The 12,484-nt window shown below is 39.3% G+C and overlaps 1 protein-coding gene across 1 annotated transcript; it reads left to right on the forward strand.

Annotated features, from left to right (window-relative positions):
- Positions 1 to 262: 262 nt before the first annotated feature.
- Positions 263 to 8,735, forward strand: pwp1 (PWP1 homolog, endonuclein). The gene is made up of 15 exons (XM_083757531.1): positions 263 to 419; positions 959 to 1,017; positions 1,450 to 1,613; positions 2,080 to 2,165; positions 2,627 to 2,723; positions 3,790 to 3,900; positions 4,421 to 4,551; positions 4,798 to 4,865; positions 4,952 to 5,048; positions 5,277 to 5,338; positions 6,071 to 6,179; positions 6,700 to 6,790; positions 6,993 to 7,114; positions 7,542 to 7,647; positions 8,120 to 8,735. The coding sequence occupies exons 1-15, from the start codon at positions 354 to 356 to the stop codon at positions 8,212 to 8,214; spliced, it is 1,464 nt and encodes a 487-aa protein (XP_083613657.1). The 5' UTR covers positions 263 to 353; the 3' UTR covers positions 8,215 to 8,735.
- The last annotated feature ends 3,749 nt before the right edge of the window (positions 8,736 to 12,484 follow it).

The raw sequence follows: 12,484 nt of genomic DNA on the forward strand, positions 1-12,484 counted from the left end.
TTTAACTCTAACAAGTACTGTACTTTTAGGCAGACATCTTATTTTTCATTCTACATTGTCACACTACCTTATGGTGTAAACTTGTGAAGGTGATGTTAAAAAGTTTAGGAGAAAGAAAGAAAACCAGTTACTCATGTCTCAAATAAATATTGGCTTCATTGAAATTGTGATCAGGCAACATCGTTGGCCAAAGTGTACAGCTACGTCATACACATGCGACAAACACTGCTAGCGCAGGACCCAAAGCAACAACTAGACTCGCACGTGAACGTGCCTGTCCAATCTGAAATATACTAACCCGACAGTTCAGTTTATTTTACATTATTGTATTTTACTTATTTAATTCTGCGATCATGAGTTCCCAGATAACCTGCGTGGGCTGGGTGAGACGTGGAGTTTCAAAGGAAATACCAGACAAAGTAAGTAGTATGCACTATGCAGGCTAAATGGCTAAACTCGTCAAAACAACTGCTTTCTGGTTTTGGTCCACATGCAGATGTTTGTTTATTTTTTTGCCAACTTGTTTGCCTTTTAGTCAAATAATTAAACTTTTTGTCAGTATACGTTGTTTATACATAAAATAAAGGGTAGCAGTGAGGGGATAATTTAGTACATTTATTTATTTATTTTAGGCTATTGTAGACGATTGTAATGTATTCTTTTTTGGGGGGTAAATCTGTGATAAATTGTTTTTGTATTTCAAAATGTTGTATTCTGTTATTTAAACGTCAGTATTATATCTGTCGATTTGTGTAAACCTTATACAGATCGACAGATATACTCACACACTGTAAGGTGAAGTTGATGACCGTGTGACCTCGATTGTCTTTTAAACTCATGTATGATTTCTGAAAGCAATTAAAAACGAACGTTATGAACCTCTTTAACTGATATATTAAATGTAGTTTACTTGATTCCCCCCCTTTCTGATCTATCTGCTCTTTTGACCCTGACTCAGGTTGAGTTGAATCCAGAGGAGCTACAGCGCATCATTGCTGAGGCCAAAGACGAGCTGGGGTAGGTTCACTCACTCAACTATAAATATACTTACATTTCATGCTCCGTCCCGTCAACATTTATTGGAATGCCACCAATAAAAGTCTGAGGAAGAGTTCGGCAATTATTTGGAGTGGTATTACAATAAATGTAGATGTTGTAGGCATGATCGAGAATACAAAATGACTGTCAAACATTGGCTCTAATGCAAAATCAGAGGTTAAATGTCATGTGTTTATCTAGTGGTTCTCAACCTGTGGGCCATGAGGATATTACAGCAAAATGTTTAAGTGATACTGCTCTATTAATTAATATGCTATCATTATTCTATTAATATTCTAATATTAATATACTATTATTAATATGGGTGGGCTGCAAACACTTTCGAGGGTTTTCAAGCGGGCCCTGGTCCAGAACAGGTTGAGAACCCCTGTGTTTGTCCTCTGATGTCAGGGAGGTAGCAGATGAGGAAGACGAGGGCCTGGCTGGTGACGAGGAGCAGAGTGGTGACTCAAAGACGGAGTCCCAGCAGGATCAGAACGGAGGACAGAGAGAGGAGGTCGACGAGCTGGCAGAGTACAACTTGGAAAGATACGACGATGAGGATGAAGATGAAGGTCTGTTTACTTACAGTATTGTCCTGTATGTTTCAGTGTTGTTTTCGTCGACTAAAACTATGACGAAATCATTTTCACTGACAAAAACTAAATGGAAACTTGCATAGGAAAGACACCTATGCAAGTTTTAATAAATAAAAGGCTTATAGAGAGAAGACTTCCGCACACCCGGCAGGCAATTTGGAGCAGGTGCGATGATGACAAAGAGTATACAATGTGGAAGAAGGGACATCCGCACACTGCCACTTGCTAGTTCAGAGCAATTTTATTAATTGAGCAACGTTTCGGTCTTGCGAAAGGCCTGAGGAAGGTTGCAAGACCGAAACGTTGCTCAATTAATAAAATTGCTCTGAACTAGCTAGTGGCAGTGTGCGGATGTCCCTTCTTCCACAATAAATAAAAGGCTGACTTTATTATTATTATTCAATTCAGATTTAAAGCTGGGAATATTGATGTTTGTGTACAGTGACGGCTAACCTTGGTGACAGTCTGGCTGGTCTCACTGTGTTCAGCTCCAACACTGAGGACCCGTACATCACCATCAAAGATACAGTGAGTGTTCTGCATGATGGTTATCGCTTCAACCACCCTCTACACTTTGTAAAACGATCCTGAGTTGTAACTGTACTTGGTAAACCCTTTTTTCTATTATTAATTTATTATTATAATTTTTTTCAATCTACACCAAATCTCTTCACCATAAATAGCTGATCTACAAGCTCATGTTGCGTGGATGAGAAAGTGTTGTTTTTGGAAAATGTTCCCACCCCAGAATAAGGATGCTGGGGTTCAAGTGGTCGTGATTCATAGGTTATTGAAATGGTCTATGGTTTTCTGACCACAGAAAACTCTAGTTTTCCAACTACGCTTTATAACAGCACATTGTGACACATTGTGTAAACCCAACAAAGCAATTACTTTTATAATACAGTCAATTTTTTAATTATTAATTCATGAAACAGTTATCTTGCATTGAAGCTGACCAGTATTTGTGCTTTTGTTTTGATCTTTAGGACCAGTATGAGAGAGACGACTTCCAAATCAAACCTACAGATAACCTTATCCTAGCTGGCCGGGCTGAGAAAGACTGCTGCAATCTGGAGGTTTATGGTAATTTAACTCATTATTCATAATGATGATGATAATAAACGTAATATAGCACAAACACAACTTACACAAGTTTACAAAGTGCTTCACAGATATAATTGAAAATACAATGACAAGTCTGTATTTGATTCCCAATGGAACATTATTGCACAATGTGGAGCCCTTGGGCAAATGCTCCTACAAACTTCATTGTTATAAGTGGTGACAGCATCAAGGGACACAGATTAGAACTCTCATCTCTGGTTTAAAAACAAGCAATACAATTTGGGAATAAATAATCTCTTGAGAATGGTCTCTCCTGAGTATGACACCTCAGATTTCAATAGATTATCTGTTTAAATAAACGTAAAACAAATCAAAGAAACAAACCCTGATACCTTGAACTGGAAGAATGCTTACAAGAACTTGTAACTAGCTGCATGATTTTATACAAATTGACATGGCTGGTTGAATTCTGGGGCAGTCTGGCAAATTATGAGTTATAGTAATCTTGATGTGTGGTGACGAAAACATGGATCAGAGTTTGTGCATGATCGCTGAATATTAGCAGTACTTTCTGGCCTCTTAGTTGCACTGCAGTGCTACCTAAGTATGACTTATGCCTGATTTACCCTTAAGTGTCAGTGTTTTGCAACAAAAATATCCTCACAGTGTGTCACATTGAGTGAAGGCTAACTGAAAAACTGAAGGAAATATTGAGTCCCATTCACCCCTACCTAAATTATATATGTCTGCCTGGTAGATCAGTTAATATGCTGTGAGCAGGTGTAACTTGTATCCTGATATCTCAGCACTGTACGACATCAAAACCAGAGTGATTTGAGAATTGGAGCAGATTCTCAGAGCCAAATGCATACAATGTCATGACATGGGTTCAGTCTCTTAATCTGACCAAGTTACATTCTTATCATCCACTTTGTCAATTTCTTGAAGGGTCACGTGTGCCTGTCATATATATATATATTCACATTTTATGATTACAAAACCTTACCAAACTTCTGAACACAAGAGATCTGCTACGCCATTAATCAGTTCTTGCCTTTTATATGTGAATATCATCCCTCTACAGTCTTCAACTCTGAGGAGAGATCTCAGTATGTTCACCATCACATCCTGCTGCCAGCATATCCCCTGTGTGTAGAGTGGTTGAACTTTGACCCCAGCCCAGGAGAAGGGCAAGGTAAAATCCTTTTCATTTGTCCATTTTTCATTGTCATGTCCATCATCTTTAAAACATTTCACTTGCCCAATCCTTCACCCCCAAGCACAACATTATCCTCTCTCCATGTCGTTTGTTCTAAGTACATACCACCATTATACCCGTCCCTCAGTTAATCACTGTAATAAAATAACTTTAATCCAACACACTTACCATTTCTTTCAGTTTTTATGACTATCCAAACATGAATTATACTCTATAAGAGAAAGAAAGTAGGCCAGGAGTCAAGTCTACAAGCCAATTGGTTCTTAAACTGGGGGACCCCAGGCGTCCTTGAGGGGTTCATTTGGGCAATAGCACAAGCTCATAATATGTTTATGAGCTTGTGCTATTTCAGAGATTTCTCTTCTCAAATCTCTTATTTTCGGGGTTGACATGATAATGTTTGAGAACCACTAGCCTAGCCCATTTGCCTGCACACTATTTTGAGTCCATTCACTATATAAACACATGAGCTTAACGTGCATGCTGTGTGTTTCAGTGAACTATGCTGCTGTGGGGAACATGACTCCTAAGATAGATATTTGGGACCTGGACATGGTGGACAGCTTGGAGCCAGTCTTCTCCCTTGGCAACAAAAAGGCCAGCAAGAAGAAAAAGAAGAGTAAAAAGGTTTGATTTTGAACATTATGTGGTGTCTATTCATTTTCTATTGAGTTTATGGCTGAAGAAAAGGTGTGGATTTCAGCTCACACTTTGGTGAGATGCTGCATGAGGCTTTTTTATGAAAAACGTATCATCCTTCAGGCATGTAAAGCAACAACTGAATGCATGCAAGGATTCAAACTGAGAGGATTGTCACGATGACATAATTATTTTCTGATCTTCTGATGGCATTCTTCTTGTCTGTGCTCCCAGGCCGCGGCAGAAGCTGTAGTGGGACACACGGATGCAGTGCTGGACCTGTCTTGGAACAAACTCGTCACGTCAGTGAGCCACACACACGCCTTACACTACATGACTGAATTCCACTGAGGTGTTTGTGTTCAAGGACATATTGTGACTCTTGCAGGAATGTGTTGGCCAGTGGATCAGCAGATGAAACCATCATACTGTGGGATCTGTCTCAAGGCCAGCCAGCCACAACACTACGTAGACACACTGATAAGGTATACATTTAGAACCAGGATTAATTATCTACTGTTCATTTCATACATTTCTCATTATAGCCTTCCGTCAATCTCTCTCTCTCTCCTCACACATTCATTTGTAAAAAACAAAATGCTTGTACTGTAGCTTTACTAACATGTCCAATTCTACAACACCCTGACTGATGCTTTAGAAACACCCTGCTGTGGGTCTGTTGTGTCATAACTCATTTTAACATTCTTTTTCAGGTTCAAACGATAGCATTCCACCCCTTCGAGGCTCAGACCCTCATCTCAGGGTCTTATGATAAGTAAGTTGCCTCGATTAAGGCCATTAGATTTTAACGCTTCATCTATTTTCGCTCTCTAACTTGTGTATATGTTTATATTTCTAATATGTTTATTCCATACCAAATTGAGATTTTTAGAGCCAGACTGATGGATTTTGGGGACTCGTAGCCCAACGAGAACTGCTCATTGAACAATGTTTTGACTAATTTCATAAAGAATTGCTGAATCAGTTCTACTGAATTTGAAATTAGTATAGAATTTGATCGGTTCTTCAAAAACACCAAAAGACAATCTACAAGCTCACAAAGTGTGAGGCTTTATGAGCTTGTAGGTTGTGCAATATTTTTGAAACTTTCTGACAACCTTTAAAAAAGTGTTGCCTGTAATGACATACTCAGAATAGAGGGTATGAGCATGCATAAAGTGAGTGCCAAATCGAGTGTCAAAGTGAGTTTAAAGTCGTTTAATGTTGTTTAATGCAATCAGATAAGACTTTTCTGTTTGGATGTATGGGCTGTCAAGGCCAGAAAAGTAGTTTTTTGACACTCAGGCGTTCTTGCATAACTTCCGGGTATGAGGATGATGTCACCCACATACCCTCTAGGGATGCCAGGTTGAAAGTGGTTAAAATCGGGACAGAGGCTGCATAGTTGCCGGTACCAACACAAAAGGTCAAATAATGGCTGTATATTATTCATTGTTTTGGTCAGATGAGGAAACATATGACTTTCTGTGTCTCATCTCGTCCTCAGGTCAGCGATGCTGCATGACTGTCGCAGTCCTGACAGCAATCGTACCTGGAGGTTCAGCGGTCAGGTGGAGAGGGTGATATGGAACCACTTCTCGCCCAACAACTTCCTGGTAGGTCCACAACTTCACAGGCTTCTGCTGTTAGCAGGTGTTGATGCTAGAGCCTGGCCTGTGACAAAATCTTAGAATCAATTGAAGAACGTTTAAATTATTAGCATAAACAAAACTAACCTATATAAAAATAAACATTTTCGATAGATAATCACAAACTATTTTGTTTAACCACGTATTCCCTCTTCCAAACATTTCAAGAATTGCCGATTTACAAGCTTATAACGTGTTGAAAAAGTTTTGGACAGCTATTTTTTGAGAATTTGCAACACATAAGCTACATAATTGTCATGTCATTAAAAAAACGTTAAATAATATATTGGCCAAACCAATATATTAGTCAGGCTCTAGATAATGCTGACAGGCCATCAGCTCTTTTTATATACCCTAAGCTTTATTGAAGAAGTCAACATAATTTAGATAAATGCTAGGTTTGTTGTTTACCTACTCTCCTATAGTTTCAATGTACAGATTGCTGTTTTGAGAGCATCTGATAAATGACTAAATTGTTGTGTTGCAGACTAGCACAGAGGATGGTTTTATCTACTGTCTGGATGCTCGCTCAGACAAACCTGTCTTCACACTAAGAGCACACGATGGAGAGGTGACGGGTAGGAGAACTTTAAGGCATGACAGTCGAATGTTTTCCAAAGATTTACCCAGAGTCTGAAATAAATTCAGCAAAGATTTTGGTGTAGAAAGTAATACTAGCGGACCTAGTATAGAACCCTGGGGGACCCCTGTCAACTGCGTTTAAGTGGTTAAACACCCAGTGTGACTATAATAGATTTTTTATATTGTTTATTTCTGCAGGTTTGGAGCTTAGTAGCCAGATTAAAGGATGTCTGGTCACCTCATCAGAGGACAAACACGTTAAGATCTGGGACATCCTGAGCAACAAACCCAACCTCATACATTCACGAGACATGAAGATGGTAAGTGTCTCTAAGTTCTTCACATTACCAAGAAACACACTTTAAAAACATGTTCTCACAAGACCTTTGTTAAATAGTATGCTCCATTGGGGTAAAAGTGTTCAAACATTGTGGTGAGATGCACTTGACCTAAACTTAACGACCATACAGCCACATAGCATGTTATTTAGACGGATGCCAAGTTAATTTGTTGACCTGGCATCCTATAGTTTCTGTAGTTGCAATGTACAGATTATTATATTTTAATACGATACTGTTTAGACTGATGCTAAGTTCTTGTTTTACCTATGATTCTAGATTACTGAGGCGCTACACTGTCTATGCATTTGATGTGTTTACCTTGCTCTGGATAAAGAACATCTGCTAAATGCCTAAATTGTAGATGGAATTCTAACGTGTTATTGTACCTCTCTCTCTACACACACAGGGGGTGTTGTTCTGTACCGCCTGCTGCCCTGACATGCCCTTTGTCTATACCTTTGGCGGACAGAAGGATGGCCTAAGGGTCTGGGACATAAGTGATGTCGCTGCAGGTACAGTTTTAGTTTGACCAAAAATATTGTCTGCAACGCAATAGCTCCCAGTCAAGGCGTTATTATAGATTAATGTTTCAACACAGAGTCTTCTACAGAATGTTTTAGTTTCAGAACATATTTAGTTTCACTATTGCTGCAAATAAATATGCAAATGAATATTAGTTCAGATTCTGTTCAAATTATTTGGGTTAGAGAGAGTAGAGTGGATTATATATTCTGCTGTTAGCAGGTGTTGACGCTAGAGCAGCTTAAATAGCTGTAAAGGTTTTTCCTCTACTGACCATGAATTATGAACCCTGCATTATTCCTAATTCCTATGTGATCGTATTTATATTGATAAGATTAAGAATGCATCAAAAACTATCACTTGCTCTGGAATAGTGAAATGTCTGGAATGTTTGTTGTGTGTTCATTTACTAAGAATTGTTGTATACCTATTAAGTTGTGACCACTATCATTTTGTGTGCAGTGGCCGAGGTATTTGGCGGCAGAGAGCGCCTGGTGGTCAACACGGCATCGCAGGGGGCCAACAGCTCCCTAACAGCTCATATGGAGGTTTCATAACCAAGAACAGCCAATCAACATACCGAAACTATGTTCCCATGGAAATGTATCGACGCATGTCGTATGGTGTCATAACTCTCATACAGAAATGTTTGAATTCAGGCTAAAAGTTGTAGGCTATATATTTATGTAGTCCTGTACAGATTTTGAATGAAAAGCTCCCAAGACTTTGCAAAGGAGATTGAGAGGACCCAAAGAGATGAAAGACCACTTGAAATATGTATTCATATTTCTCTTTTAAAGATGAAAATACAAGGTGAAACTCAAAATGTGTTCTTACTCTGAGACATTTGTATGTCAACTCAACATGTTTGTAATTACTGACATTGAGTTGGACAAAGTTACGAGTTGATTTTATTTCTTTGATATTAACTTGAGTTGGTCATTAATTTGGGATACAAAGCTCCCCAAACAGTTATCGCAGACATGTTATTTTCATTTTCCTTAAGTTTGATCTATTCATCTGTAAGATGTGTAATGCTATTGTCACACACAATAATATAAAATGCCTAAAACGTCAATCTCTGTGTGATATTTGATATTATTTAGTAACATGGTATTTTACAATAAAGACCATTTAGACTTTAAAAGAATGATAGGATTCATGTGGTTAACAATTCTTATCGAGTCAGTCTTGACCCAGTTTGTTTGTTAGATTCAAAGCCAGACTGGGTCAAGACTCAAGACCAAGTAGAGAAGAATTTGTAACAAGCTGAACCCTAGCTTTCTTATTCTGGGATAGAAATCATCAGAAATAGCTAGTGTATATAGAGCCATGCAGGGTGTCTCTGGTCAACTAAGTATATAATTTAATTGGTTAATCCTAATTAAGACCATGACCCAAGTAATTATTCTTAAAAACTATATAGATATTTACAGTATATGTACTGGTAGATATTAAATTGCATTATATTTGAATGACAATAGAAATAATGTTTTTCCTTTGGATAGTAGGCCGACTACTGATGTTTGAATCACTATTTGATGCAAGCTAAAGTCTTTCAGCTCTGCTGAAGTGTGCTTAACAGGACTGTAATAAATTACACTGTCTAAGGACACAGTTTCCTCCGAGGTGGAAAGCCTGGTGAGGCGAGGTTAAGGACCCAGTGAACAGATTGCATATAACAATGCAGTAGTTACTAGTTATATTCATTCATATAGTTCACAGTCGCCAATGAGATGGCGAGGCGAGGTTAAGGACCCATACAGTGAGGGGGAAAAGGGGTGCTGGGTTGGGGATTCAGATTGTTCTGAACTCAATACAAAGACTTAGCTGTGCCTGTGAGTACAGGGGCCAGTTTTTTTAATTGCAGCCTTCCGTACTCCACTCCGTAGGCTACTGGTGCCATTTGAGAGCGATGTTGAAGGAGTCAAGTTATTTGCATGTCTTAATGACTGTTGGTAGGGCGTTCCACATGGTGGCATAGGTGCGAAATGAATAGATGGATAAAGCGGTAAAGTGGATGGATCAATAGAGATGTGACGCTCATGCTATTGACTGCCTTGTGGTTTACCGGTAGGCTATGTTTATTTGTTTTACCACCATTTTGATCGCAATTCTTTTGTACTTTAACTCAACCTTTTTTTCCTAACTTAAACCAAACTTTGAATACAAACAGAGTAGGCTGTATATCTATATCTATCAAAGGCCCTTAAAACAAGGCTCCAGACCTCCCAAAACAAACTGTTCAGGCTCCTACTTGGCCTCACCCCCCGAACCCACCTCACCCCTGCCCACTTTGACAGGCTGGAATGGCTTAGGGTCGACGACAGAGTGCAGCATCTTGCAATGGGTCTGGTCCACAAGATTCGATACACCACCAAGATACCCATGTACCTGTCTGTCTAAATACTTCCTTAATGTTAAGGAAGTCCACACCCACAACACCAGAGGGAGTGCAACAAACCATGTACAACCCAGATTCGGCACAAACAAGGGACTAAATCATTTTCGCTTCTATGCCACCAATATGTGGAACGCCCTACCAACAGTCATTAAGACATGTGAATCCCTTGACTCCTTCAAAACCACTCTCAAAGGGCACCTATACAGACGGCTGCAATTCGAAACTGGCCCCCGTAAATCTGAATCCCACCGCACCCCCTTTTTCTCCTCACTGTATGTTTCTTTTCCCTTTTTACCTCCTTTATGATGAATTCCTGTTCTGTTCTTTGACTATATAGAAGTGTCTATTTGTACGTCTCTAAATGTTTTGATGAATTGAACATTGGTGGACCCTCTTGTAAACAAGTGTAATGCTTGGGTCGTCCACTCACAGTTAACAGTCTTTGTATTGAGTTTGTGCTTGAAATGTACTGTAATTCTGCAAACAGTTAATACATATTTCACTCAATCAATCAATACACTGTGGTATTGTTACTTTTATTAATACAAATAAATCGGAGTAGCCTATACTTTCTCCCACCACTGTCTGGTTGTGTAAGCATAAAGCACGTGCGTTTTAATGTGCCCACTCCCATACATTATGCTCTGTCCTCTGTATGACCTCCTTAATGTCCACCCACCAATGACGTCACACACACACACACACACACACACACACACACTCTCTCTCTCTCTCTCTCTCTCTCTCCTCTTATTGCTTGCTGTCTGTGCATAGACGCGTCGAGCTTGAACGCACTGTTGCACACACATTTGTTGTGTTCACTATTCCCACGCACACGCGCCCCTGCCTCATCCAGTACTCGCCAGGGAGGAGGGTATACTTTTACAGCTGCTGGGACAGAAAGTTCGGAGTTGAAAAAACTGTAGGGTACAGTTTTAAAGGTTTAACTAACTAGCTCATCATACCAACGTAGAGTTGGCTGTACACTGCACTGCTTCAACAATGTAAGTTATGATGACGACACACGCGCATGCACACACACACGCACACGGAATATTGACCGCGGTGAAGTTGGTTTCAGGTTGGATTTGTCCAGCGCTTTGCAAGCAACTGGTAAAAAGCAATCAATCAATCAATCAATGCATCATATCAAACTGACGTAAAACTGGTTGGACTGAATTCAGCTGTTCGTTAATTATTTGTTGTGACTGCTGAGATTACTTAAACTAGTATATTTACATATCAAGGGATGCTTCGCATCCCATGATGCACTGCGGCATGTTACATTGAAAATATAACAGAAACTCCAGAAACGTGGACAAATTAAACATACACCCATGTCTTAGTAAGGACCGAATGAACACATGTAACAATACAGTAATCTATAGTGTAGATCATTGTAGTACTATAGTATGTTGTTTGGATAAAACCGTCAGTGTGATAGCAACGTCCTCCATAGAGTATCTCCTTTGGGGTTGTGATAAAGTCATTCTTGCGCAGCGGCAGTATCTTAGCCAATGAGGTTTTAACCGAGGCGAGATTATTGCTAGTTGAAAACTTTACCCAATACCCCGTCATTGGCGACTTGCAATATAGTCGACAATGACAATTTTTGACGGTCTCTACGGAGATCCATTACATTGTTAAATACAAGTCATTTATCGATATCTGACACACGAGCCATGCACGCACACAGCATACACGGCACGCACACGGAACATTGACCGCGGTGAAGTTTGTTTCAGGTTGTATTTGTCCAGCGCTTTGCAAGCAACTGATAAAAAGCAATCAATCATCAATGCATCATATCAAACTGACGTGTAAAAATAGTTGGACTGAATTCAGCTGTTCGTTGTTGTAACTTCTTGTGACTGTTGAGATCATTGGGATGATTTCCCATGATGCACTGCAGCATATTACATTGAAATTATATCAGAAACTTGTTGAATAAAAGACGCCGTGTACAAATTAAACATACACCCATGTCTTAGTAAGGACAGAATGAACACATGTATCAATTGTAGAACTAGTGTTGTTTGGATAAAACCGTCAGTGTGATAACAACGTCCTCCATTAGAGTATCTCATTTTGGGTGTTTTAAAGCCATTCTTGCGCAGCGGCAGTATCTTAGCCAATGAGGTTTTAACCGAGGCGAGATTATTGCTAGTTGAAAACTTTACCCAATACCCCGTCGTTGGTGACTTGCAATATAGTCGGCAATGACAATTTTTGACGGTCTCTACGGAGATCCATAAAGCTGTTAAATACAAGTCATTTATCGATATCAAAAGTATTAATAATGTAGGTGTAGGCCTAGTCATTATCATTACCATGGCTGGCCAGAAATACATTTATCATTTTGAGTGAATAATTATCTCTTGATGATAATACACAATAATACACTGCTACATTATTATTATTAT

This window comes from Protomyctophum parallelum (assembly GCF_964188405.1).
Source record: "Protomyctophum parallelum genome assembly, chromosome: 22".
Lineage (NCBI taxonomy): Eukaryota > Metazoa > Chordata > Actinopteri > Myctophiformes > Myctophidae > Protomyctophum > Protomyctophum parallelum.